The 27,793-nt window shown below is 45.9% G+C and overlaps 1 protein-coding gene across 1 annotated transcript in view; it reads left to right on the top strand.

Annotated features, from left to right (window-relative positions):
* Window positions 1-27,793, top strand: part of asap2a (ArfGAP with SH3 domain, ankyrin repeat and PH domain 2a) — a 211,872-nt gene that overhangs the window by 69,664 nt on the left and 114,415 nt on the right. The window contains 3 exon segments of the mRNA XM_038800288.1: window positions 3,322-3,467; window positions 6,133-6,207; window positions 21,928-21,977. Of these exon segments, the coding sequence (XP_038656216.1) occupies window positions 3,322-3,467; window positions 6,133-6,207; window positions 21,928-21,977 (271 nt within the window).

The raw sequence follows: 27,793 nt of genomic DNA, 5'->3' as shown, positions 1-27,793 counted from the left end.
AGCAGAAAACAGACAGCACAAAGGAGTGAGGGATTTCATCATCAAGTTTGATGACCATAATGGAACATAAAGCGAATATCTTGGAACAGTTTGACAACGGGCATCTTCTCAGCAAGGAAGAGGATGAACGGCTGCCTGTCCTGATGTTGAAGAAGTTCTGCTAATATGGTTCAAGGCAGGTCAAGCTGAGAATGCTCCCATTTCCAGTCCATTCTGCAGAGAAGTTGAATTGCCCTGACAAAGAAGCTGGGCCAGGTGGAGTTGATCTGTCGCAAAGATGGCTGCACTCATTCAAGACAAGATACAGCATCATCTTCCACACAATAAGTGGTGAAGGTGCAGCAGTTATGGCAGCAATGACATAGTTTTTTTAGATTTTACAGTACCCAATTTGTTTTTTCCAATTGGAACAAAGAAAATTACAGCACAGGAACAGATCCTTCGGCCCTCCCAGCCTGCGCCGATCCATATCCTTTATCTAAACCTGTCGCCTAGTTTCCAAGGATCCACTTCTCTCTGTTTCCGCTGGCAAAGTGTTCCAGGCACCCACCACCCTCTGCGTAAAAAAACTTTTCACTCACATCTCCCTTACACTTTTCCCCCTCTCACCTTGAAATTGTGACCTCTTGTAATTGACACCCCCACTCTTGGAAAAAGCTTGTTGCTGTCCACCCTGTCCATACCTCTCATAATTTTGTAGACCTCAATCAGGTCCCTCCTCAACCTCCGTCTTTCCAACGAAAACAATCCCAATCTACTCAACCTTTCTTCATAGCTAGCACCCTCCATACCAGGCAACATCCTGGTGAACCTCCTCGGCACCCTCTCTAAAGCATCCACATCCTTCTGGTAATGTGGCGACCAGAACTGCACGCATTAAGGGGCAATTTTCATAGCCAATCCACCCACCCTGCACATCATTTGGGTTGTGGGGGGTGAAACCCACGCAGACATGGGGCGAATGTGCAAACCGGGGCCAGGATCAAACCTGGGTCCTCAGCGATGTGAGGCAGCAATGCAAGCCATGCGCCACCGTGCCGCCCTGCAATGACAGATAGTTGGTTCCAAAATTGTATCTTCCACATTTTGAATGAGTTTGCACCAAGACACATTTTTAACACGGACAAAATCGGACTATTTTGCTGTCTTTTGTTGGACTGTTCTTTGATACTTAAAGGTGAAGCTTGTGGTAGAAAGCAGGACAAGGAACGTGCCACTGATATGACCAAAATGGATAGACCAAAATTCTGCATAATCTTGTAATAGGAAAGTCATGTTGAAGCTGTATTGTTTGTGAATGTCAAGACACTGCCCATGCAACAGAACTGCCTGGACGATCTCCAGTATTTTTCAGGCATGGGTCAGGAAAGTGGACACAATTTATCAGTGAAAGAAATGGAAGATTGTCATCATTACAGTCAACTGTCCAATGCACCCCAATATCACTGGTTTGAAGAGCATGAAACTCCTGTTTTTGCCTCCCAACACAATGCCCAAACTCCAGCCAAGGGACCAGTGGATGATTAGGAACCTGAAAACTCTCTACTATTGGCAGTTTCTCGCTCAGATTATCGAGGCTATCAACAAGAAGCCGTAGTCAATCCATCTATATCAGAAACCTTTTTATGATGAAAAATGCATGAAAGATAATAATGATGAAATCCACAATTGTCAACTGTTGCCACCATATTGGATTCAAGCAGGTTATGACTGCACAAGACGTTAAAACCGAGGAAGAGCAGAGTGAGGCCAACCAACCTGATGATGAGGTACTTGTTGTTGATCTATCGGAGACTGGCATGGAAATTCCAGCACGCATAACCATGGAAATTTACGCGGAAGTGGACGATGCCCTACGATGCATGATAGAACTGACAGATGGTACCAACGTTAATGCAGCACATTCCTAGACCAAGAACCCCAATGGCTGTGAAGAATCTGAATGCGTGCCTGCTTGTCCATCTGTTTCCCTAACCAATGCAGCAAAGGCCGTAGAGATGCTCCAGGATTTTCCACTTCCACACAAAAGCACTGAAAGCAGGTTAGAGAGCATGGACTGTATCGCAGCATGCTTGGCAAGAAAGGATTATCAGTAACTCGTGGCCTTTTTCAATGCAAAGGTCAGATCATTCTAAGGTGTGAATAAATTGAATGAAGACTTTTACACACATTTATTGTTTTGTGTTTTCATTTGGTATTTGAATATGTTGTTTCTGATGTGGACTATGTTTGCAAGCATATTCGGTTAGGGAGAGATATGTTTATGTAAGAATGTGGACTACTTGGCTATTCCAAAGCTCTGCCGAACATGAATTTGTAGGGGGGGACCCCCTGGAATTTGGCTGTATTAGAGAATGAGTGATAATTAGGACATGTGGATATAGTGCATTTCATGGTTTTGAAGTCATTAGGTCATAACAACCAAGCTTCCCAGTATCCGATTTGTGGGTACCCCAGAAATGTACTAGGGAATCCCCCTCAGAGGTTCCCAGGTAAGGGTTTGCCTGGCAATTAATTGCCCAGTGGAGAAAACTTCCTCTGGGTGATTGCCCTACACTGGGAACCACGAAAACTATGATTTAAATCGCAAACTTTGTATGGTTTCACTGTCAGCGTAATTTTCAAGGGAAGTTATTTATTTCTTCCAATTTCTGCAGGCCATTTCTTTCCAACGCCAGTCAATAGTTATGTCTATGTCTATAATTCATTTCAAATTCTAGTGTGCACATATATGGTATAAGCTGTAAATTTAAGCGTGTTAAACTATAATTACATCCCCCTGCTCCAACTCTTCCACAAGCAGGAAGGGCAGTTGCAAGGTGGCAAGTTTTCATAGAAGGTGAGAAATGAAAATTTGTAAATGATACCGTAACCCGAGCATTTGACGTGGAAAATTGGTAGACATTCCAACAGTTGTAAGATTTTTAATATGGGTAGATAATTCTGATACATTGAGGTACATTGTGCAGAAATTAAATTTTAATTGAATTGTCATTTATTTTAGACATGGTGCATAGTGGTTTTCGGCTGGAAATAAATGATTTTGGGGTATGACAGATATCTTGAATTTAGTACAACTGCACTTGGGATCTGGAATTTTAAACAGTGTTGTCAGATGGATCATTTAAAATAATGTAAAAATATGTGATAATTGTATTTTTTATAACGTTGTCTGTTCCACAAATGTGACTACTTTTATAAAGGTATTGCATGTTGTATTGCTGAGATGCCCAGATTTAATAAGAAGTAGCTAGTGTCACTTGCACTGTCACAGACTGAATAGAAATGACTGTTTTGTGAATAGTGTTTTTTTCTGTGCAGGACATGTAGAAAATGAAGAACAATACACACAAGCACTTGAGAAGTTTGGCGGTAACTGTGTCTGCCGTGATGATCCTGATCTAGGCACAGCTTTTCTGAAGTTTGCTGTCTTTACTAAAGAATTAACTGCGCTTTTCAAAAATCAGGTAAGGCTGTAAACTTTCAATCTCTGTGCATTTAAAGGCTAGACAAACTGGCTTGATGGTTATAATATAAATATGCATAAATGAGGCAAGTGCTAGCCCCAACTGTTCTGTTTTTTTTAACCAATGTCAAACTGATCAATGTGTATCTCCCAGACAGGAGTAACGAGTTGACCTCAACACAAATTTTGATGTTGAATACTACTTCGATGTTGAGGTCAAATCGTGGTTCCTGATTATATCTCTTCGGATTCTTACTGGCACCAGCAGACACCAACCAATCCAAGCAGAAACAATTTGTTATTGCAATTTTTGTTAATCAGATTGTGGCATTAAATCATGGCTAAGTACCAAGTGATGGACAGCATCAAGTTTTCTAAGTGGAAGGCAGGCACCCAGAATCTAAGCAGATTATCCTCTTTTGATTCAGTATATTGTATTTGCTGATCACAGTGTCTCTGAACTTCGGAGAGCAAACATAGATTAGGTGAGCGCTTTGCAGTACATCTCCTTTCAGTTTGTAAGCGTGACCCTGAGCTTCTAGCTGTCTATCATTTTAATTCTCCTCATTGCACCCACTCTTACCTTTTCATGCTCAACCTCTTGCAGTATTCCAGGGCAATTCAACATAAGTTCATGGAACCTACACCTAAAGGACTGCAGCGGTTCAAGAAGGCAACTCACCACCACCTTCTGAAGGGCAATAAATGCTGGCCTAACCAGCGACGCCCACATCCCGTAATGAATTTTGAAGAAAAGAACAGCTCCTGATCTTTTGACTGGCCACTTTTACAGCCTTCTGGTCTCAACATGGAATTCAACAATTTTAGATCATAACCTGTGTCTCCATTTTGTTTCGTTTTTTTGTTGGTTTTGGCTTTTCTCTCGTTTCCTCTGGTTTCTGCTTTTGGGCAGCAACTGATAATCATTCTGCCATTCAAATTTTTTGTTTTGTGTCCTGTTAGTATTCCACATGGCCCTACACTATGAATCTTTGTGTCATTTAATCTTGCTTGCTTTCGCTCTATCATAAATCCTCCTCTTTGGTTCCTTTTCCCACTGCTTTACCGCAGCCCGTGTTTGTTGCTTGAAATCCCTGTTACATCTCTAACTCTACCCAGATTGTCTTCAAGGTTTTAAAGCGGGCACCATTGGTGGACCTGCACCGTTCCTCTTCACTTTATATGGTTATACGTCTGGAGATAGTTTCAGTGCCAGTACTGAAGGTTGGGGCAAATAAGTCGAGCACAGTAGTGAGTGCAGATTCCGTTTGAGGTAAAAATGGTGAGGTAATGTATCCTTATATTGCTGGAGATGATTGTGGGTAAAGAATGTGTAGAAAAGTGTTTCTTGTGGATGGGAAGCGTGTGCATTAGATTCAAAATAACATATTCAATATTTCCTAGCGTTATATTTTTAAAAGACTTGGAGAAAAGTGCCACCCTTTGGAGGCAGCATTTGATGACTGACCAGCACTCCATACATGCCTCATTAGACAGCCAGTAAATAATTGTTGGTGAAACACTAAGCCTTGATGCCTTTCCAAAGTAAACTGCAAACTCTATACACAAACTGTATGTTACTGGTATGGAGCCTTGACTTCTAAATATTGTGTAAATAAGTGGATTACATGTGTTTAAGGGATTATTTTCTTGGTTTTGCCTTTGCCCCAGTGCTGGACAGAAACCTGTCGAGGCCCAGGCATTGCAGAACTGTAACATGGCTGGAACCCATCTTTGTCAGCAGGAACCATAGGACCTCCAGGTGCCAGAAACTGCAGCACTGTGCAAGGAAATATCAGACACTTAACTGTTTGCATTTCTTTTAGTATGCTTTAGGGTGTCTTTGTGTAAACTGTATGCCATTTCCAGGGATACCCCTGTGACTAGGTGCCCAAGACAATACTGCAGCAAAAGGATCCAGAAGGCTTGGAATGCCCACATTCTGTATGTTGTATGTGATACAACTATGGGCGGCATGGTAGCACAGTGGTTAGCACTGTTGCTTCACAGCTCCAGGGTCCCAGGTTTGATTCCCGGCTTGGGTCACTGTGCGAAGTCTGCACATTCTCCCCGTGTCTGCGTGGGTATCCTCCGGGCGCTCCGGTTTCCTCCCACAAGTCCCGTAAAACATGTCTGTTAAGTGAATTGGACATTTTGAATTCTCCTTCACTGGACAAATAGGCGCCTGAGTGTGGCGATTAGGGGCATTTCACAGGAACTTCATTGCAGTTTTTTTTAAATTTAAGAATGCCCGCTTCATTTTTTCAAATTAAGGGGCAATTTAGCGTGGCCGGACCACCTACCCACCTAACATGGGGTGAATGTGCAAACTCCACACAGACAGTGACCCAGAACCGGGATCAAACCTGGGACCTCGGTGCTGTGAGACAGCAGTGCTAACCACTGCGTCACCATGCTGCCCTTCATTGCAGAGTTAATGTAAGCCTACTTGTGACAATAATAAAAATTATTCTATGTGCATGAGAGAGAGAAAGCAAACATTTTGCACATCAAATATTTTCAAATTATAAATTCAATTTCCATCATTCAGGATTATTAAAATGGGAACGATGACGTCTTCCCTGAAAGGGTCCACCTCAACCCCCCCCCCCCTCAACAACTGCTATAATTGTCGCATTTATCATTTGATATTTATCATCTCACAGATTCAGAATATGAACAACATCATCACTTTTCCTCTGGACAGCCTACTAAAAGGAGACCTAAAAGGAATTAAAGGGGTAAGAATTAAGTCTTGTTACTTGTATTTCTCTTTCTGAAATAAAATAATTACTTCCAATTTAAAGACTTGTGAATAGTGTAGAATTTTTTTTAACCAGTCCCATGTAGCAAAGATACAGGGGACTATGAATCAAAAGATCAGTTAGAATGCGAGTTTGTTTTTCACATTGTTGCTCTTATGCAATGTGCCGAATATTGTCCCAAATCTCAAGAATCAGTAAGTATTTGCCTTGGAGCTACAGGCTCTTGAATTACCCCATTTCCTAACTACACAGAATTACGTAGAATAGTATATCATAGAAACACGCCTGCATCCATGTTCATACTTTGCGTAAACCTCTTCCCATCTAATTTCATCTTCCCGTATCATGTCATAGACACAAAGGAACAGGAGTAGACTGTTCAGCCCCTTGAACCTACGCTGCCATTCAGTGAGATCATGGCTAATCTGTGTCATAACTTCAGCCACCATTCTTAGCTCCATATCCCTTAATACACTTGCCGAACAGAATTTCTAGATCTTGGATGTAAAGTGAGTTGAGCGAGCATTTTCTGTTTTTTGCGGGGCACTTTCTGTGCTGTATCATTTTGGCCTGAGTCTTGTGTTCATCAGGCACATGCAGACGCCGGGAGGGCCTAAGGGGGACGCACCTAAGGCCACAATCAGTCCTCAAAAACTATTTCACGATGGCTGGCCAATTAAGGGGCAGCCAGCATGAACCATGTGCTGAGAAAGGCTCAGTGCTGCTGCGGGGGGGGGGGGGGCGGGTGTCGAGAAATGAGGTTGCGGGCAGGCTCTTCTGGTGAGCTATCTGAATCCATAGAATCTCTACAGTACAGAAGGAGGTTGTTCGGTTCATCGCGTCTGTACTGAACCTCTGTAGGCCCATTCTCCCCCTCCCCCCTCCAAAACCCCCAATTCCCGTAACCGCATATAACCACATCTTCAGACAGCTGCTATGGATCTGCCTCAAGGAGCTGCACGCTTGCACAAATTAAATGAAATTTAAAACATGCAGCGAACTGTGTCTATACAGCACATTCAAGCAGCTGACAGCCAAACTCAACAAACCTCAGTTCCCAAACATTCTTTTTCTATTATATTTCACCTAGGATATTTCATCCTGCTCTGGAGAAAAGTTGTAGCAAAAGGTCAAAGGGCCTATCCACTAACCATTAAAGTGGATGGGCCACATTAAATCGTTTTCGATTGACTCCTTAATGGGCTTAATTGCCTGCATAATTGTCTGCGAGTGAAATATCGCGTGAGTACGTGATATTGGGAAATGTAGCAAATGTCTTCTCGAGCAATTACACATTCTGTCGGGTGTGCGCCCACTCAAACGACATAAAATTCTGGCCTTTGTGTGTGAAGGTTTATTTCCTAATTCCTCTCCTGAACTGCCTTTGATTGTAAGATTATGTATCTTTACCTGGACTAACCCACTAACAGAAATGGGGCTAGATTCTCTATTCCTGCGTCTAAGTTCTGACGCTAGCGGAGGATCCGTGGAGTTCCATGATGGAAAAATCGGCGCCACACCCGCACCGATTCTGCTACCAGTGAGGGGCTAGCACCAGCACCGCGTGGAACACCCTCAGAACAGGTGACATACAGTGGGGAAAATTTGTTGGCGAAGTATGGCGGTGTTGGATGTTCTCCGTATGCCCTTTCTCTCTCTCTCCACAGCCACCATGCCAGGCTCTTGAATGTTGAGACCACACAGTGGACTGTGTAGTTGGGAACTTGGCCCATTTGCGGTGGAGCACCGTGGGTGGGCCCGATAATGAGATGCAAACGCGGTTGCAACTGTGTGCAGCGCGCGTCACAATGAAGCTGAGTTGGAGGGGGCAGAGCATCGTGACCTGTCGTCAATCTGGCATCTGCCTCGATTTCAGCGCCCAATTGCTGTTCCCAATTTCAGCGTCGGGCAACAGAAAATCCCGCCCCTGTACTTTTTTTGTATCTACCCTAGAGTTTTTTCAACGTATGAAAAACCCAATCAAATCAATCCATGACATTCAATATCGGTGTATTCCTCATGTACTTATCCAATCTTCCCACAAATACATCCTTACTAATCGCTTCAGCATGTTCATCTGGTAGTGGGTTTGACAATGTTCCCCTGAATCCTGAAAAAAAATGTGTATTTATAGCCAGAATTTACTCACTACTTCCAGAATATTACTGATGAGGTAATGTATGACAAAGTTTAAATGGTGCTTTCTGCTGCATTTTCAATTTCAGCTTCGCAAATTCAACTTCACTTTACTGTCCTAAAAGAGGTTCATTTTGGGTATATGGCGTATTCGTTAATAAATGGCATAAAATGAATGAAGACAAAACAATAATTGAAATATATATAAAAAACAATTCCAATGCATTAAAATAATTCGGTGAGTTCCACCCTTAGTGCGTTCTTTCATCCTACGTCAATTCATGTTAAAAGCTCTTGTAGCGATGAGCCAAAATAAGCTCGGGCATTGATTTGTTCGGAGGCATCTGAGGGATTGTAGCCTTTTTACCTGAACACAAATAGCAGTAATACTGAAACAATGGGTGATTCTCATTGTTCATGACACTCTATACCAGTATTTTTGAAACATTTTCCTCAGGGGCATTTAAAAAATAAAAAAAATTTTTTTTATTAAGATTTTTACAAAATATAAACATCACAACAATATTAACAGAACAACCACGGTAAAAAACCCAAGAACAACACCCACCCAACTTCAAAAGCAACTGCAAACAAAAAAAACAACAAAAAAACACCCAAACAACAAAAGGGAAAGAGATAACACCCGCCACATCCCACAAACCCATGCACACAGTTCTCCCTCCCACCAAACCAAACCCCCCCCCCCCCCCCCGGTTGCTGCTGCTGCTGGCCTATTTCCCTACCGTTCCGCCAGGAAGTCCAGGAAAGGCTGCCACCGCCTAAAGAACCCTTGTACTGATCCCCTCAGGGCAAATTTCACCTTCTCCAATTTAATTAACCCCGCCATATCATTGATCCAGGCCTCAACGCATGGGGGCCTCGCATCCTTCCATTGGAGCAAGATCCTCCGCCGGGCTACTAGGGACGCAAAGGCCAGAACACCGGCCTCTTTCGCCTCCTGCACTCCCGGCTCCACTGCACCCCAAAAATTGCGAGTCCCCAACCAGGCTTGACCCTGGATCCCATCACCCTCGACACCGTCCTTGCTACCCCCTTCCAAAACTCCCCCAGTGCTGGGCACGCGAAAAACATATGGGCGTGGTTTGCTGGGCTCCCCGAGCACCTAGCACACCTGTCTTCGCCCCCAAAAAACCTACTCATCCTCGTCCCAGTCATGTGGGCCCTATGCAGCACCTTGAACTGTATGAGGCTAAGACTCGCACAGGAAGAGGAGGAATTCACTCTCTCCAGGGCATCCGCCCACGTCCCCTCCTCAATCTCCTCACCCAGCTCCTCTTCCCATTTCCCCTTCAGTTCTTCCACCGAGGCCTCGTCTACCTCCTGCATTAACCGGCATGTGTCCAAAATCCTCCCTCCTCCAACCCACACCCCCGAGAGCACCCTATTCCCGCACCCACGTGGGGGCAGCAAGGGGAACCCCTCCACCTGCTGCCTGGCAAACGCCCTCACCTGCATGTACCTAAACATGTTCCCCGGGGGGAGCCCAAACTTCCCCTCTAACTCCCCCAAGCTCGCGAAACTCCCCTCCACAAACAGGTCTCTCAACCTCCTAACCCCTACCCTGTGCCAGCCCAGAAATCCGCCATCAATGCTCCCTGGGATAAACCGATGGTTCCCCCGTATCGGGGCCTCCATCGAGCCCCCCACTTCTCCCCTGTGCCGTCTCCATTGCCCCCAAAATTTGAGGGTAGCCGCCACCACCGGGCTCGTAGTATACCTCGTTGGAGGGAGCGGCAACGGCGCCGTTACCAGCGCCTCCAGGCTTGTGCCCACACAGGACGCCACCTCCATCCTCTTCCATGCTGCCCCTTCCCCGTCCATTACCCACTTAAGCACCATCGCTGCGTTGGCAGCCCAATAGTACCCACAGAGGTTGGGCAACGCCAGCCCCCCCCCCTATCCCTGCCCCGTTCCAGGAACACTCTTCTCACCCTCGGAGTCCCATGCGCCCACACAAATCCCGTAATACTCCTGTTGACCCTCCTAAAAAAGGCCTTTGGGATAAGGATGGGGAGGCACTGGAACAGGAACAGAAACCTCGGGAGCACGGTCACCTTAACGGACTGCACCCTCCCCGCCAGTGACAGCGGTAACATATCCCACCTTTTGAACTCCTCCTCCATCTGCTCCACCAACCTTGTGAGGTTGAGCTTGTGCAGGGCCCCCCAGCTCCCAGCCACCTGGACTCCTAGGTACCTGAAGCTCTTCCCTGCCTGCTTCAGTGGGAGCCTACCAATCTCCTCCTCCTGATCCCCCGGGTGCACCACAAACAACTCGCTCTTGCCCAGGTTCAGCTTATACCCAGAGAAGCCCCCGAATTCACTAAGAATCCTCATCACCTCCGGCATCCCCCCCCCACCGGGTCTGCCACGTACAGCAACAGGTCGTCCGCATAAAGCAACACTCTATGCTCCTCCCCACCCCGCACCAGGCCCCTCCAGCTCCCTGACTCCCTCAACGCCATGGCCAGGTGCTCAAATGCCAACGCAAAGAGCAAGGGGGACGGGGACACCCCTGTCTCATCCCCCCGGTACAGCCGAAAGTACTCCGACCTGCTCCTGTTCGTGGCTACACTCGCCATCGGGGCCTCATAGAGCAACCTCACCCAACGGACAAACCCCTCCCCAAACCTCTCCAACACCTCCCACAGATACTCCCACTCAACCCTATCAAAGGCCTTTTCCGCATCTAATGCCACCACTATCTCCGCCTCGCCTTCCACAGCCGGCATCATAATAACGTTGAGGAGCCTTCGTACATTTGTATTCAACTGCCTTCCCTTCACAGACCCCGTCTGGTCCTCGTGGATGACCCCGGGCACACAATCCTCTATTCTTGTGGCTAGGATCTTTGCCAGCAGCTTGGCATCTACATTTAGCAGCGAAATCGGCCTATATGACCCACACTGCAGAGGGTCCTTGCCCCGCTTTAGGATCAAGGAAATCAGCGCCCGTGACATAGTTGGGGGCAAAGCTCGCCCCTCCCTTGCCTCGTTAAAGGTCCGGACCGACAGGGGGCCCAACAGGTCCACATACCTGGTGTAGAATTCCGCCGGAAACCCATCCGGCCCCGGCCCTTCCCCGACTACATGCTCCCTATCCCTTTAACCAACTCCTCCAGCTCGATCGGCGCCCCCAGTCCTTCCACATGCCCCTCCTCCACCCTCGGAAATCACAGCTTGTCCAAGAAGCGCCCCATTCCACCCCCCTCCACCGGGGGTTCAGACCGGTACAGTTCCCCATAGAAGTCCCTGAAGACCCCATTAACATCTACCCCCCTCCGCACCCCCTTCCCAGCTCTATCCGTCACTCCCCCAATCTCCCTGGCCGCGTCCAGCTTTCGGAGCTGGTGTGCCAGCATCCTACTCGCCTTCTCCCCGTATTCATACACTGCCCCCTGTGCTTTCCTCCACTGAGCTTCCGCCTTTCTGGTAGTCAATAGGTCGAACCTGGCCTGAAAGCTACGCCTCTCCCCCAGCAATCCCTCCTCCGGAGCCTCCGCATATCTCCTATCCCCCCTCACCATCTCCCCTAACAGTCTCTCCCTCTCCCTCTGCTCCCCCCTCTCCCTATGGGTTCGGATGGAAATCAACTCCCCCCTCATCACCGCCTTCAATGCCTCCCAGACCGTCCCCACTCGGACCTCCCCATTGTCGTTGGCCTCCAGGTACCTCTCAATACACCCCCGAACCCTCTCGGCAACCTCCTCATCTGCCAGAAGCCCCACCTCCAAGCGCCAGAGCGGACGTTGGTCCCTTTCCTCCCCCAGCCCGAGGTCCACCCAGTGCGGGGCATGATCCGAAATGGCAATGGCAGAGAATTCAACATCCTCCACCCTCGAAACCAGCCCTCTGCTCAGAACAAAAAAATCAATTCTCGAATAGGCCTTATGCATGTGGGAGAAAAACGAGTACTCCCTGGCCCTTGGCCTCGCAAACCTCCAGGGATCCCCCCAAAATCTGGTCCATAAATCCCCTCAACACCTTCGCCGCTGCCGGGCTCCTACCCGTCTGGGACTTGGATCGATCCAATGGGGGATCAAGTACCGTGTTGAAGTCTCTCTCTCGCTCTCTCGCTCTCTCGCTCTCTCGCTCTCTCGCTCTCTCTCTCTCTCTTCTTCCCCCCCCATGATCAGGCCCCCCACCTCCAGGTCCGGAATGCGGCCCAACACCTGCCGCATAAACCCTGCATTGTCCCAATTTAAGGCGTAAACATTCACCAACACCACCCGCTCCCCCTGCAGCTTACCACTCACCATCACATACCTCCCACCACTGTCAGCCACCACATTTAACGCCTCAAACATCACCACCTTCCCCAGGAGGATCGCCGCCCCCTGACTCTTCTCATCCAGCCCTGAGTGAAATACTTGGCCCACCCATCCTTTCCTCAGCCGAACCTGGTCCGCCACTTTCAGGTGTGTCTCTTGGAGCATGGCCACATCCGCCTTCAGTCCCTTCAGGTGCGCAAATACCCGGGCCCGTTTGACCGGCCCATTCAGCCCCCTCACATTCCAGGTTATCAGCTGGATCAGAGGGTTCCCTGCCCCCCTCCCCTGCCGATTAGCCATAACCCCCCCCAAGGCTCGGACCCCTCCTAGCTAACTTCTGCTGACCCCGGCGACTCCTGCCCTACCTCCGACTCCTCCCCACGAGGGACTACCTCTCCTCCTTCGTGCCCATCAGCAGGTGGTCGCCCCCCCCCCCCCCCCCCCCCCCCCCCCCCCCCCCCCCGCCGCCGCCCTTGCATGGGGAAAGAAAACAGCCAGCAATGGCCCGCGCTTCTCAACCCCCACCATCTCCAGCGCGGGAAACCCGAGAAAAGCCCGCGCTTTCGCCCTGCCCAGCCCCGCCTCCTCTAGGGCAACTCCCATTGCCAGTCCCCCCCCACCACCAGCTCCCCGAACCCGTCCACCAGACCCATACAAAAAAGACATAACGACATCACCCCACCCACCCTAAGACCAACCCACATCTTGCATTAAACAGAGCAAACACAAGTACATTATTATACACCATCCCCCATCTTAGACCCTCAGTTTGAGTCCAGTTTCTCGGCCTGCACAAAGGCCCACGCCTCCTCCGGGGACTCAAAATAATGGTGCCGGTCCTTTTAGGTAACCCACAGACGCGCCGGCTGCAACATGCCAAACTTCACGCTCCGTCTGTGGAGCACCGCCTTCGTCCGGTTGAACCCGGCCCTCCGCTTCGCCACCTCCGCACTCCAGCCCTGGAAGATCCACACCTCCGTGTTCTCCCACTTGCTGCTCCGCTCCTTCTTGGCCCACCGGAGCACGCACTTACAATCCACGAACCGATGAAACCGCACCAACACCGCCCGTGGCGGTTCGTTCGGCTTGGGCCTCCTAGCCAGAATTCTGTGGGCCCCCTCCAACTCCAGGGGCCCCTGGAAGGACCCAGACTCCATCAGCGAGTTCAGCATGAAGACCACATAGGCCGCCAGGTCCGACCCCTCCAGCCCCTCCGTGAGGCCCAGGATCCGCAAATTCTTCCGCCTTGACCGGTTGTCCAGCTCCTCGAACCGCTCCTGCCACCTTTTATGGAGCGCCTCGTGCATCTCCACCTTCCCCGCGACGGCCACGGCCTCATCATCCCTTTCGGAGGCCTGCTGCTGCAGCTCCCGGATCGCGGCCCCCTGGGCTGTCTGAGTCTCCATCAGCTCTCTGGTGGTGACCTTCAAGGACTCCAGCAGTTCCACCGTAAGCTCCTGGAAGCAGCGCAGCAGAGTCTCCTGCTGCTCCTGCGCCTACTGCCTCCATTCCTCCGGGCCTCTGCCGGCCGCAATTTTGTTTTTCTTCCCCCGCTTTTCCAGGGGTGCTTTCACCGTTTTTCTTCTTACCCCACTCCTGGTCCGGACCATAGGACCGTAGGGATCGACTCCAGTCCCCTTCCCACGTCGGGATTCGTCGACGAAGTTCCGTTTGGGGCCCTGAAAAGAGCCCCAAAGTCCGTTATTCGCGGGAGCTGCCGAACATGCGGCTTAGCTCCGCATTGCAGCCAGCAGAAGTCCCCAAGGGCATATTTTTAACAACAGGCCGAACTTCGCAACTCACACTGGCCGACTTTCACTGCCCACGCCGCCCGAACTTCATGACTCACCATTTTCACTTACTTTTAAAGTGACAGGTGTGCCTGCTCGGTCCTCACGATCTCACTTGCTTTGTCATTCAATGTTACATTTCTGTATGGGCTGTTCATCAGAGATCCTGGAGCTCAGATCAGCACTGCTTTGTCCTGCGAAGCGCTCTCCAGCAGATTTGGTTGTGAGATCCTGGCCTGTGTGTCTCTGGCCCTCTCTCTTCCTTTGTCCAAATGGATCCATCTTCAGTTCTTCCCGCAGCTCTGATGCTTGCTTGCTGGCAGGCAGGCAACGGAGGAAGCTCTCAGCAGTAATTTTATCATGACGTCAATGTACCGGGTTCGTGATCTGACCGTTTCTGGCGGTCTGCTGCTGGAATAGAGTGCCGGCGTACTGAGGGGGGGTGGTCTGCCCCGCTGGGCTTCGAGCCTGCGCACTGCTGCATCTGGCAAGCCCGGACGGTCAGCATACTTGAGAGCTGGTCGCAGCCAGCATTTTTTTAAAAGCCCGTCGTGGCCGTTGGGCACTTCTTTCCCCAATCGGTAATGCTGAGACCGATTGCTCTGTGAGCCTCCCGACACCCGGTATCGACCCTGAATTTGAAAATGTCTGCTCTATGCATTTGTCTAAATTTTTCAAAAACCAATTTAGTCATGGAAGATCTGCTCTTCAAATGCCTGTCCAAAAAGGACAACAGCAGTACAGAACGGTTTAGTGATTGCAGGATCTACTTGAAAGGATTTTCATTTTCTGAAGTAGCATGATTGTGTATGTACCTCAGCCACCACCGCTTTACACTGTTCCCTCTATTTCAACTTATCTATCACTATGCACTTGTAATTATTTCAATGGCCACATCATGAATCTTCACAGGAAGATTAGCTGGATTTTGCTTGATGTCTAGAACTAATTCTTTCTTCTTATTTTTATTCAGTTCAAGAAAGTTGTATAATTGACCATTATGTGAACTTCTCCACCAAGTTTCCTTGAGACCCACAAGTAGCATAGTTAAGGATCATTATGTTCTCCATATAATAGATGTGCAAGTTATTGCCCAATTGGAGTTATTCTTCCAGCCTCCAAGGTAGAATATAAAATGAAGAAAATCAAACGACACGGAATATTGCACAAGATGAAATAAGCAATTTAATTTAGTCTGTTGTCTCTTTAGTGAAAATTGAAATTTGAGGTTTTTTTAGTGGTCTTTCTAATCAAGTCCTGTCTAGATTTACCTATTAAGCAGTGACCTTTTTTAGAACTAGTGCCATCCAGGTCAATGAACAAATTGCTTTGTCAGATTCTTAAGATCATAAATAAGAAACAAATTTGGGTGATGGAATGCTTAGTGTAAGTGGTTTGTGCTCTTGATTTGAAATTTCTTCATCCCAGAGCAGTAATTGCATTTGCTTTCAAGTGAGTATATTTGGAAGAGTGAGTTCACATCGTGACCAAGTTATCACAGTTTATTTTCTTTAAAAGGTAGGATTTGGTTGAATATGAAAATATTACATCTATATTGTACTGGAGTACACATGAAAAATGAGCAGGTGTAGACCATATGGCCCTTTGAGCCTGCTCCGCTTTATTATACAATCACAGTTGATCTTCTGCCTAAAACCCACTGCTCATTAAATAGTGCTTGTGCCCCTGATTAACCATATAGGCAAGAATTTATTAATTGCTCCACTTTATTTTCCATGTGTTAATATGTTTATTTTGTTTTTCAAGACATTTGTTCTGTTTACCAGACATCGTTTATTGTCTTTGGTTGATTTGCATTTCTTCCTTATACAGTGTAGTGGTATTTGATAGGGATGGAAAATCTATTTCTTTTAGTCAGAGTGCAGCATTGAGGAAAGTGGTTGTGGTTGGGGTGGACAGCAGGATGGGACTAAAATGAAAGCTGTGTACTTGAGAGGAAACCAAAGGTATAATCTTTCAGGCAACCTTTTATCCTTTTGCAGCACAAAATGTCAAAGAAATAAACAATTCATTTCTGGATTGAAATTTTAATTTGCTCATCTCCACAGAGAAATTAAGCTAACAGAATTAAAGATCATCATAGTAATTAATTTGATAGCAATTGTAATAGAGAGTGCAATAGATTAGCAAAGATATTTAGGTTTTCTTTTTGATCTTGTGAAATGAAAGGTCTTATGCCATCTGATTACTAGAATCGTAAATTTGTGTCATGTGAATATATTTTGCTTATTGAAAAATAACATCTTAAGTAGGTTTATTTGATCAATTTAACAAACCACCAGAAACTGCTTTCAATTCTGCAATATCCTTGGGCTGAGTGGAGTTAATAATTTTCTGTTGTCACTTGTCAATTGGAGTGATTTATGGCTGAAAACATGCATTTAAACAGTGGCATATATTAAATGTTTTATACATTTTCATGAGGAAACAATTAAATGTCGACTGTTTAAAAGCACAACATGACAGATGTTTGCAGCTATTTTAACATAGGGCAATTTTCTCCAGAGGTGGATTTGTGAGAATTCAAATTTGGACTTGAACATAATGTATTTTAGCTTTGACCTCTAATTACCCATATAAATAAAAAAGAAGTAGGGAAATTAATTTTACTGTGTGCATGCAAGCTCAAGAAAAACAGAAATGTTTAACCCTAATTTTTCTGACCAAGTCTATTTGAAATAGAGCGGCATTGCATTTTCATACCACTTTGTGTGTTTTTAAAAATTTATTCTTGCGTGAGATGTGTGCGTCACTTGTTGCTTTTTCCGAAGTGCCCTTGAGAATATGGTGTTGAGCTGTCATCTCTAACTGCTGCAGTCCATGCGATAGGGATACACCAGAGAGTTGTTATTTTACAACCCCCCCCCCCCCCCCCCAAATGTATTGCAGTCATGGCATTTAGAAAATGTTCACTGCCTCGTGAAATTATTTATTTGACTTTTGTGTCCCTTTGCCCTGCCAGTCATAAATTATATACAAGGAAATTGATACAAGGGTCTTTCTGTCTTACCAAATGAAATAAAGCCAAGAGCAGATGTTATGACCCCCTCAGGTCTGCGCAGCCATTCGGTGCAATCATAATGGGGCAGCACGGTAGCATTGTGGATAGCACAATCGCTTCACAGCTCCAGGGTCCCAGGTTCGATTCCGGCTTGGGTCACTGTCTATGCGGAGTCTGCACATCCTCCCCGTGTGTGCGTGGGTTTCCTCCGGGTGCCCCGGTTTCCTCCCACAGTCCAAAGATGTGCAGGTTAGGTGGATTGGCCATGATAAATTGCCCTTAGTGTTGGGTGGGGTTACTGGGTTATGGGGATAGGGTGGAGTTGTTGACCTTGGGTAGGGTGCTCTTTCCAAGAGCCATTGCAGACTCGATGGGCTGAATGGCCTCCTTCTGCACTGTAAATTCTATGATATAATTCTATAAGAACATAAGAACTAGGAGCAGGAGTAGGCCATCTGGCCCCTCGATCCTGCTCTGCCATTCAATGAGATCATGGCTGATTTTTTGTGGACTCAGCTCCACTTTCCGAACACCATAACCCTTAATCCCTTTATTCTTCAAAAAACTATCTATCTTTATCTTAAAAACATGTAATGAAGGAGCCTCTACTGCTTCACTGGGCAAGGAATTCCATAGATTCACAATCCTTTGGGTGAAGACGTTCCTCCTAAACTCAGTCCTAAATCTACTCCCCCCTATTTTGAGGCTATGTCCCCTAGTTCTGCTTTCACCCGCCAGTGGAAACAACCTGCCCGCATCTATCCTATCTATTCCCTTCATAATTTTAAATGTTTCTATAAGATCTCCCTCATCCTTCTAAATTCCAACGGGTATAGTCCCAGTCTACTCGACCTCTCCTTGTAATCCAACCCCTTCAGCTCTGGGATTAACCTAGTGAATCTCCTCCGCACACCCTCCTGTGCCAGTACGTCCTTTCTCAAGTAAGGAGACCAAAACTGAACACAATTCTCCAGGTGTGGCCTCACTAACACCTTCTACAATTGCAGCATAACCTCCCTAGTCTTAAACTCCATCCCTCTAGCAATGGAGGACAAAATTCGATTTGCCTTCTTAATCGCCTGTTGTACTTAGAACATAGAACAGTACAGCACAGAACAGGCCCTTCGGCCCTCGATGTTGTGCCGAGCAATGATCACCCTACTTAAACCCACGTAACCCGTATACCCGTAACCCAACAATCCCCCCATTAACCTTACACTACGGGCAATTTAGCATGGCCAATCCACCTAACCCGCACATCTTTGGACTGTGGGAGGAAACCGGAGCACCCGGAGGAAACCCACGCACACGGGGAGGACGTGTAGACTCCACACAGACAGTGACCCAGCCGGGAATCGACTTGTAAACCAACTTTTTGCGACTCATGCACTTGCACACCCAGGTCTGTCTGCACAGCAGCATGTTTTAATATTTTATCATTTAAATAATAATCCCGTTTGCTGTTATTCCTACCAAAATGGATAACTTCACATTTGTCAACATTGTATTCCATCTGCCAGACCCTAGCCCATTTACTTAACCTATCCAAATCCCTCTGCAGACTTCCAGTATCCTCTGCACTTTTCTCTTTACCACTCATCTTAGTGTCGTCTGAAAACTTGGACACATTGCCTTTGGTCCCCAACTCCAAATCGTCTATGTAAATTGTGAACAATTGTGGGCCCAACACGGATCCCTGAGGGACACCACTAGCTACTGATTGCCAACCAGAGAAACACCCATTAATCCCCACTCTTTGCTTTCTATTAATTAACCAATCCTCTGTCCATGCTACTACTTTACCCTTAATGCTGTGCATCTTTATCTTATGCAGCAAACTTTTGTGTGGCACTTTGTCAGAGGCTTTCTGGAAATCCAGATATACCACATCCAGTGGCTCCCCATTATCTACTGCACTGGTAATGTCCTCAGAAAATTCCACTAAATTAGTTAGGCACGACCTGCCCTTTATGAACCCATGCTGCGTCTGCCCAATGGGACAATTTCTATCCAGATGCCTCGCTATTTCTTTCTTGATAGTTTCCAGCATCTTCCCCACTACCGAAGTTAAGCTCACTGGCCTATAATTACCCGCTCTCTGCCTACCTCCTTTTTTAAACAGTGGTGTCACTTTGCTAATTTCCAATCTGCCGGGACCACCCCAGAGTCTAGTGAATTTTGGTAAATTATCACTAGTGCATTTGCAATTTCCCTAGCACTATGGGATGCATTCCATCAGGGCCAGTAGACTTTTCTACCTTTAGCCCCATTAGCTTGCCCATCACTACCTCCTTAGCAATAACAATCCTCTCAAGGTCCTCACCTGTCATAGCCTCATTTCCATCAGTCATTGGCATGTTATTTGTGTCTTCCACTGTGAAGACCGACCCAAAAAACCTGTTCAGTTCCTCAGCCATTTCCTCATATCCCATTATTAAAACTCCCTTCTCATCCTCTAAAGGACCAATATTTACCTCAGCCACTCTTTTTTGTTTTATATATTTGTAGAAACTTTTACTGTCTGTTTTTATATTCTGAGCAAGTTTACTCTCACAATCTATCTTACTCTTCTTTATAGCTTTTTTAGTAGCTTTCTGTTGCCCCCTAAAGATTTCCCAGTCCTCTAGTCTCCCACCAATCTTTGCCACTTTGTATGCTTTTTCGTTCAATTTGATACTCTCCCTTATTTCCTTAGATATCCACGGTCAATTTTCCCTCTTTCTACCGTCCTTCCTTTTTGTTGGTATAAACCTTTGCTGAGCACTGAAAAATCGCTTGGATGGTTCTCCACTGTTCCTCAACTGTACCACCATAAAGTCTTTGCTCCCAGTCTACCTTAGCTAGTTCTTCTCTCATCCCATTGTAATCTCCTTTGTTTAAGCATAAAGTATTTGATTTTACCTTCTCACCCTCCATCTGTATTTTAAATTCCACCATATTGTGATCGCTCCTACCGACAGGATCCCTAACTATGAGATCATGAATCAAACCTGTCACAAGATCTAGGACCGCTTGTTCCCTCGTAGGTTCCATTACATACTGTTCTAGGAAACTATCGCGGATACATCCTATAAACTCCTCAAGGCTGCCTTGACCGACCTGGTTAAACCAATCGACATGTAGATTAAAATCCCCCATGATAACTGCTGTACCATTTCTACATGCATCCATTATTTCTTTGTTTATTGCCTGCCGCACCATAATTTTACTATTTCGTGGCCTATAGACTACTCCTATCAGTGACTTTTTCGCCTTAATATTCCTGATTTCCACCTAAATGGATTCAACCTTATCCTCCATAGCACCGATGTCATCCCTTACTATTGCCCGGATGTCATCCTTAAATAACAGAGCTACACCACCTCCCTTACCATCCACTCTGTCCTTCCGAATAGTTTGATACCCTCGGATATTTAAAGATCAAATTTAACTGTGCTTTGCCGCCTGCTCCCCATATCCTTTGATTTCCTGAAAGACTAAAATACAGTCCATCTCAACCATAAATTATTCAACAATGGCATATCTACATCTAATACTCTAAGTGTGACCTCACCAAGTACTCTACAATTGTAGCAAGACTTCTTGACTCTTGTACTCCAATCACCTTGCAATAAAGCCTACTTGCTACTTACCATCCAAATTGTTTGATGTACCTGCATGCTAATGTTTTGTGTTCCTTTTACATCCCTGTGAACATCACAAGTTTCACACCTTTAAAACAAATATTCTGCTTTTCTTACCACCAAAGTGAATAATCTTAGACTTCTCCACATTATAGTTATATGTCTCCTTGTTGCCCATCATTTAAACTGACTATAATTGCTTTTCAGCCTCTTTGCATCCTCTTCACAGATTATATTTCTCCTAACTTTATATCCATGATGTGGAGATGCTGGCGTTGGACTGGGGTGGGCACAGTAAGAAGTCTTGCAACACCAGGTTAAAGTCCAACAGATCCGAAAGCTAGTAATTCGAAACAAACCTTGTTGGACTTTAACCTGCTGTTGTAAGACTTCTAACTTTATATCATCAGCAAATTTAAATAAATTACTCTTGGTCTCTTTGTCCAAGCCATTAATATAGATTGTAAGTAGCTGAGGCCCTTGCACTGATCCTTAATGCTACTCCACTAATCACAGCATGTCAACTTTAAACTTCTCCATTTTCCCTACTCCTTGCTTCCTGTTCAGTAACCAGACTGCTATTCGTGCTAATAGATTACCAAACCCATGAACCCTTACCTTGTGTATTATGCTTTAAATTTGTTATGCAAGATTTCTCTTTCGTAAAACCATATTGACTATGTGATCATAGCATGATTTTTAAAGTGCATTGTTAAGACTTCCTTAACAATATATTCTAGCATTTTCCTGATTACGGCTAAGTGGTTTCCTGTTTTCTCTCTCCCACCTTTTTGAATCTTCCATTTTCTAACTTTTGTACTGCATTCATCTATAGGATCTTAAGAAACCCTTTGATAAAGCCTGGAAGGACTATGAAACAAAAGTGTAAGTTTTGGATTTTTTTTTCCAGTCAAAAGTTATTTATTTGCACAGCTGTTCTGTAAGATGTTTCTGTAAGAACAGAGAAGATGGTAAAAGAGGGGGGGGTGTGGCATTGTTAATCAAGGAAAGTATTACGGCGGTAGAAAGGACGCTTGAGGACTCGTCTACTGAGGTAGTATGGGCCGAGGTTAGGAACAGTAGAGGAGAGGTCACCCTGTTGGGAGTTGTCTATAGACCTCCGAATAGTTCCAGAGATGTAGAGGAAAGGATTGCAAAGATGATTCTCGACAGGAGCGAGAGTAACAGGGTAGTTGTTATGGGGGACTTTAACTTTCCAAATATTGACTGGAAATACTATAGTTCGAGTACTATAGATGGGTCAGTTTTTGTGCAGTGTGTGCAGGAGGGTTTTCTGACACAGTATGTAGACAGGCCAACAAGGGGTGAGGCCACATTGGATTTGGTACTGGGTAATGAACCCGGCCAGGTGTTAGATTTAGATGTAGGTGAGCACTTTGGTGATAGTGATCACAACTCGGTTATGTTTACTTTAGCAATGGGCAGGGATAGGTATATCCCGCAAGGCAAGAATTATAGCTGGGGGAAAGGCAATTATGATGCTATTCGGCAAGATTTAGGATGTATAGGATGGGGAAGGAAACTGCAGGGGATGGGTACGTTCGAAATGTGGAGCTTTTTCAAGGAACAGCTACTGCGTGTCCTTGATAAGTATGTACCTGTCAGGCAGGGAGGAAGTTGTCGAGCAAGGGAACCGTGGTTTACTAAGGAAGTTGAAGCACTTGTCAAGAGGAAGAAGAAGGCTTATGTTAGGATGAGACATGAAGGCTCAGTTAGGGCACTTGAGAGTTACAAGTTAGCCAGGAAGGACCTAAAGGGAGAGTTAAGAAGAGCGAGGAGAGGACACGAAAAGTCATTGGCGGATAGGATCAAGGAAAACCCTAAGGCTTTCTATAGGTATATCAGGAACAAAAGAATGACTAGAGTAAGATTAGGGCCAATCAAGGATAGTAGTGGAAAGTTGTGTGTGGAATCAGAGGAGATAGGGGAAGCGTTAAATGGATATTTTTCGTCAGTGTTTACACTGGAGAAAGACAATGTTTTCGAGGAGAACACTCAGGTTCAGTCGACCAGGCTAGATGGAATTGAGGTTCAAAAGGAGGAGGTGTTAGCAATTTTGGAAAATGGCAAAATAGATAAGTCCCCTGGGCCAGATGGGATTTATCCTAGGATTCTCTGGGAAGCTAGGGAGGAGATTGCAGAGCCTTTGTCCTTGATCTTTATGTCGTCTTTGTCGACAGGAATAGTGCCGGAAGACTGGAGGATAGCAAATGTTGTCCCCTTGTTCAAGAAGGGGAGTAGAGACAACCCTGGTAATTATAGACCTGTGAGTCTTACTTCGGTTGTGGGTAAAATGTAGGAAAAGGTTATAAGAGATAGGGTTTATAATCATCTTGAAAAGAACAAGTTGATTAGCGATAGTCAACACGGTTTTGTGAAGGGTAGGTCATGCCTCACAAACCTTATTGAGTTTTTTGAGAAGGTGACCAAACAGGTGGATCAGGGTAAAGCTGTTGATGTGGTGTATATGGATTTCAGTAAGGCGTTTGATAAGGTTCCCCACGGTAGGCTATTGCAGAAAATAAGGAAGTATGGAATTGAAGGTGATTTAGCGGTTTGGATCAGTAATTGGCTAGCTGAAAGAAGACAGAGGGTGGTGGTTGATGGCAAATGTTCATCCTGGAGTTCAGTTACTAGTGGTGTACCGCAAGGTCTGTTTTGGGGCCACTGCTGTTTGTCATTTTTATAAATGACCTGGAAGAGGGTGTAGAAGGATGGGTTAGTAAATTTGCAGATGACACGAAGGTCGGTGGAGTTGTGGATAGTGCTGAAGGATGTTATAGGATACAGAGGGACATAGATAAGCTGCAGAGCTGGGCTGAGAGGTGGCAGATGGAGTTTAATGCGGAAAAGTGTGAGGTGGTTCACTTTGGAAGGAGTAACAGGAATGCAGAGTACTGGGCTAATGGCAAGATTCTTGGTAGTGTAGATGAACAGAGAGATCTCGGCATCCAGGTACATAAATCCCTGAAAGTTGCCACCCAGGTTAATAGGGCTGTTAAGAAGGCATATGGTGTGCTAGCCTTTATAAGCAGGGGGATTGAGTTTCGGAACCACAAGGTCATGCTGCAGCTGTACATAACTCTGGTGCGGCCGCACCTGGAGTACTGTGTGCAGTTCTGGTCACCACATTATAGGAAGGATGTGGAAGCTTTGGAAAGGGTTCAGAGGAGATTTACTAGGATGTTGCCTGGTATGGAGGGAAGGTCTTACGAGGAAAGGCTCAGGGAATTGAGGTTGTTTATGTTAGAGAGGAGAAGGCTGAGAGGTGACTTAATAGAGACATATAAGATAGTCAGAGGGTTAGATAGGGTGGACAGTGAGAGTCTTTTTCCTCGGATGGTGATGACCAACACGAGGGGACATAGCTTTAAATTGAGGGGTGATAGATATAGGACAGATATCAGAGGCAGTTTCTTTACTCAGAGAGTAGTAGGGGTGTGGAACGCCCTGCCTGCAACAGTAGTAGACTCGCCAACTTTAAGGGCATTTAAGTGGTCACTGGATAGACATATGGATGAAAATGGAATAGTGTAGGTCAGATAGGCTTCAGATGGTTTCACAGGTCGGCGCAACATCGAGGGCCGAAGGGCCCGTACTGCGCTGTAGTGTTCTATGTTCTATATGTTCTATGTAATAAGCACCATACATGGGTGTTGAACAAAAATTGCAACATTTGATTTATTATTTTTTTGGAAAACAATATTTTTGTAATTGAGGATGAAAGGGGTGTAGATCATTCATGATTTAGTAACAGTACTTTTATGAAGTGTGATTTTGAAAAATCTGTAAATGGCCTGTTCTGAATGACATTTCTTAGACTTCATGGCAGATAAGAGTGAGAAACAAATACAGCGGGGTAGGGGACCAACAAATAAATTATTAAACATTTCTTTTCAATTCTAAGATGGTGAAAGGATAGAAAATTCAGCTCGTACAATTATATTTTCTATTTCATGTAATTTATTGATTGTTCGTTAATTCTGCTATGTCAGCGAGATTAATCCGAGAAAGTGATGTTTTAATAAACTTTACATTGTGCTATTTTGGGGGTGAATGGTTGGATGTGAAACCTTTATCTCTCTGAATGATACAGAATTTACATAACTCAGTTGGTCCCCATTTTTGTTCAAATGCCAAGACAACAATTTAGGATCAAGTACAATTTTGAGTATACCTATTCTGAACTAGTTTCAAATGTTTATTTTTTTAAATTTATGTGAGTGACGTACAATTACTTTGCAAGTACTTATTCTAAGTATTGTTATTGACAGAGGAACACCAATGGTGCTTTTTTTAATAAACAATTTTATTGAGGTATTTTTGGCATATAAAACAGCAACATTATACCGTAGTGTACAAAAAGTAAATAAGACATAATGCAAGCATCAGCTCCCCTTTCATGAACCTGCCTAAGCATCCCCCTACTCTACGCTACCCTAAGCCCCCCTCCCCTGCTGAAGAAGTCAATGAATGGCTGCCACCTCCGGGCGAACCCTGACAGCAATCCTGTCAAGGCAAACTTAATTTTCTCCAGCCCGAGAAAGCTTGCATTATTCGAAAGCCATACTTCAGACTTCGGGGCTTTGCGTCCCTCCATGTCAACAGTATTTGTTGCTGTGCTACCAGGGAAGCAAAGGCCAAGACACTGGCCTCTTTCTCCTCCTGGACTCCCAGGTCCTCCAAAACCCCAAAAATTGCCACCTCGTGACTCATTGCTACCCTAGTTTTCAATACACGGGACATGACGTCCGCGAATCCCTGCCAGTACCCCCATAGTTTAGGACATGCCCCCCCCCCCCCCATTGGCTCATTTCCCCCCCCTCTCCCAGCAACACCACCGTATAACCTGACCCCTGACATAAACTAGCTGAATGAACACCTCCCACCAGGCTTCCGTTGAGTAGCCCACCCAGCTAGCCTGGTGGCTCCCAACTCTGGCGCCGGCGAGTCTCACCTATTGCCGTGTCCCCCCCCCCCGGCCTGGCCCATCCATTTCACTTCCCCAAATCAGCCCTGCTTGGACAAATACTCTAAACCGGACAGAGCCCCAACAATAGTGCAATTTAAGTCATACAAAAGAAAATAGCAGGCACTGTCAACCATTCCTATCTGAACGCAGAAAGAAATCTCAAACATTCCCCGAAAAACACCCCCCATATCCGAACCATCCTGACTATTCTCTTTATTAACAAAGCTCCTCAAAATAATGGTGCTGGCCCTCGTGCGTAACCCACAGTCGCGCTGGATAGAGCAGCCCAAATTTCACCTTGTATAAAATCTCTTTAACCTGCCTATAGCCTGCCCATCTTCTGGCCACCTCTGCGCTCAGGTCTTGGTAAACGTGCAGGGTGCTATTGTCCCAGTTGCAGCACCGCATGCTCTTGGGCCATTGAAGAACCCGCTCCTTATCCAGGAACCTGTGGAACCGGACCACCATCACCCGTGAGGGACCCTCTCGCCGTGGCTGCCTCACCTGCGCTTTATGTGCCTAGTCCACCTTCGGCGGGTGAAGGAACACCTCGTTCCCCAGCAACTTCTGAAAGTATCTGCTACATACGCGGCAGCATCCAGCCCCTCGGCCCCCTCCGGGAGGCCAACGATTCTTAAATTCTGCAGGCAAGACCTGTTCTCCAGGTCCTCCAGCTTTTCCAGGAGCATTTTTTTGTTGGTCTCTAAACCTTCGAATCTTCATGTCCGCCACTGTTTGAAAGTCCGCCTGCTCCTCCACCGTCTTCTCCAGCTCCTGGATCTTCTCAGCCTGGGCATCCAGCCTTTTCTCCATTCGGTCAAACGATTCCTGGGAGCGGTTCCAAATGATAACTTTTCAGTGCTAGGAAGTTCTCTTTCATAACCTGCAACAGGTGCTCCATTGTCGGCTGAGCTGGCTGTGCCCGGGTCTAGACATCGGCCATATTAGTTTCACTCATAGCCTCTCCTGTGCCCTTGCTTGTCCACTTCTTCAGCTGTTTGCGATCCTTCCTACTTCTTAATTCCATACACCTCTGTATGGATTCAGTGCCTGATTGCTATTACTTTCCAATCCAGCGCTTAAAAGCGCAAAAAAGTCAGGGGGAAAAGGTCTAAAAGTCTAACCGGAGCGGGAACCACCAAGTGTGCGACTTGCTCCATCCTAGGCGGCACCAGAAGTACCAATGGTGTTTTTTTTACTTATTATGCATTCATCATAGTTTGCTCGTGGCTTTACTGTTCAAAGTCATTTTGAAGTTTGCTTACTTGATGTTTTAAAGCTTAAAATATGGTGGTTTGTTCAATTTAATGTGTTTATAACTATATTCATTTTCCTGATTCATTCTCCAAACAAATTTATGCACTCCTTTTTTCTAATAACTAGCCGAACTCCCCAGATCACTTTGTTATACTGCAGCAATTTGCTAGGTAACCATTCCACACAACCAATTAGCATTTATATACATCTTTCATGACTGCATACCCTTGGATAATATTTTTGCTGTTGTAGATAACTTACCAGCTGATGAGGGATAAATATTGGACAGGTCATTCAGTAAACTATCCTAATTCTCTGAAATTACATTTTCATCGGCGGGTGTTTTATTTTAAAGTTCACCTGAGTTTTGTTCTTCAGCACTTGAGCCCAATTTGAGACCCGTCGGCGACCAATTAATTGCCACTTCGTTACACCTCCTACCGCCACTGGA

The sequence above is a fragment of the Scyliorhinus canicula genome, chromosome 6, assembly GCF_902713615.1.
Source record: "Scyliorhinus canicula chromosome 6, sScyCan1.1, whole genome shotgun sequence".
In the NCBI taxonomy this organism is placed as follows: domain Eukaryota; kingdom Metazoa; phylum Chordata; class Chondrichthyes; order Carcharhiniformes; family Scyliorhinidae; genus Scyliorhinus; species Scyliorhinus canicula.
This window is presented reverse-complemented; position numbering and strand designations above follow the sequence as displayed.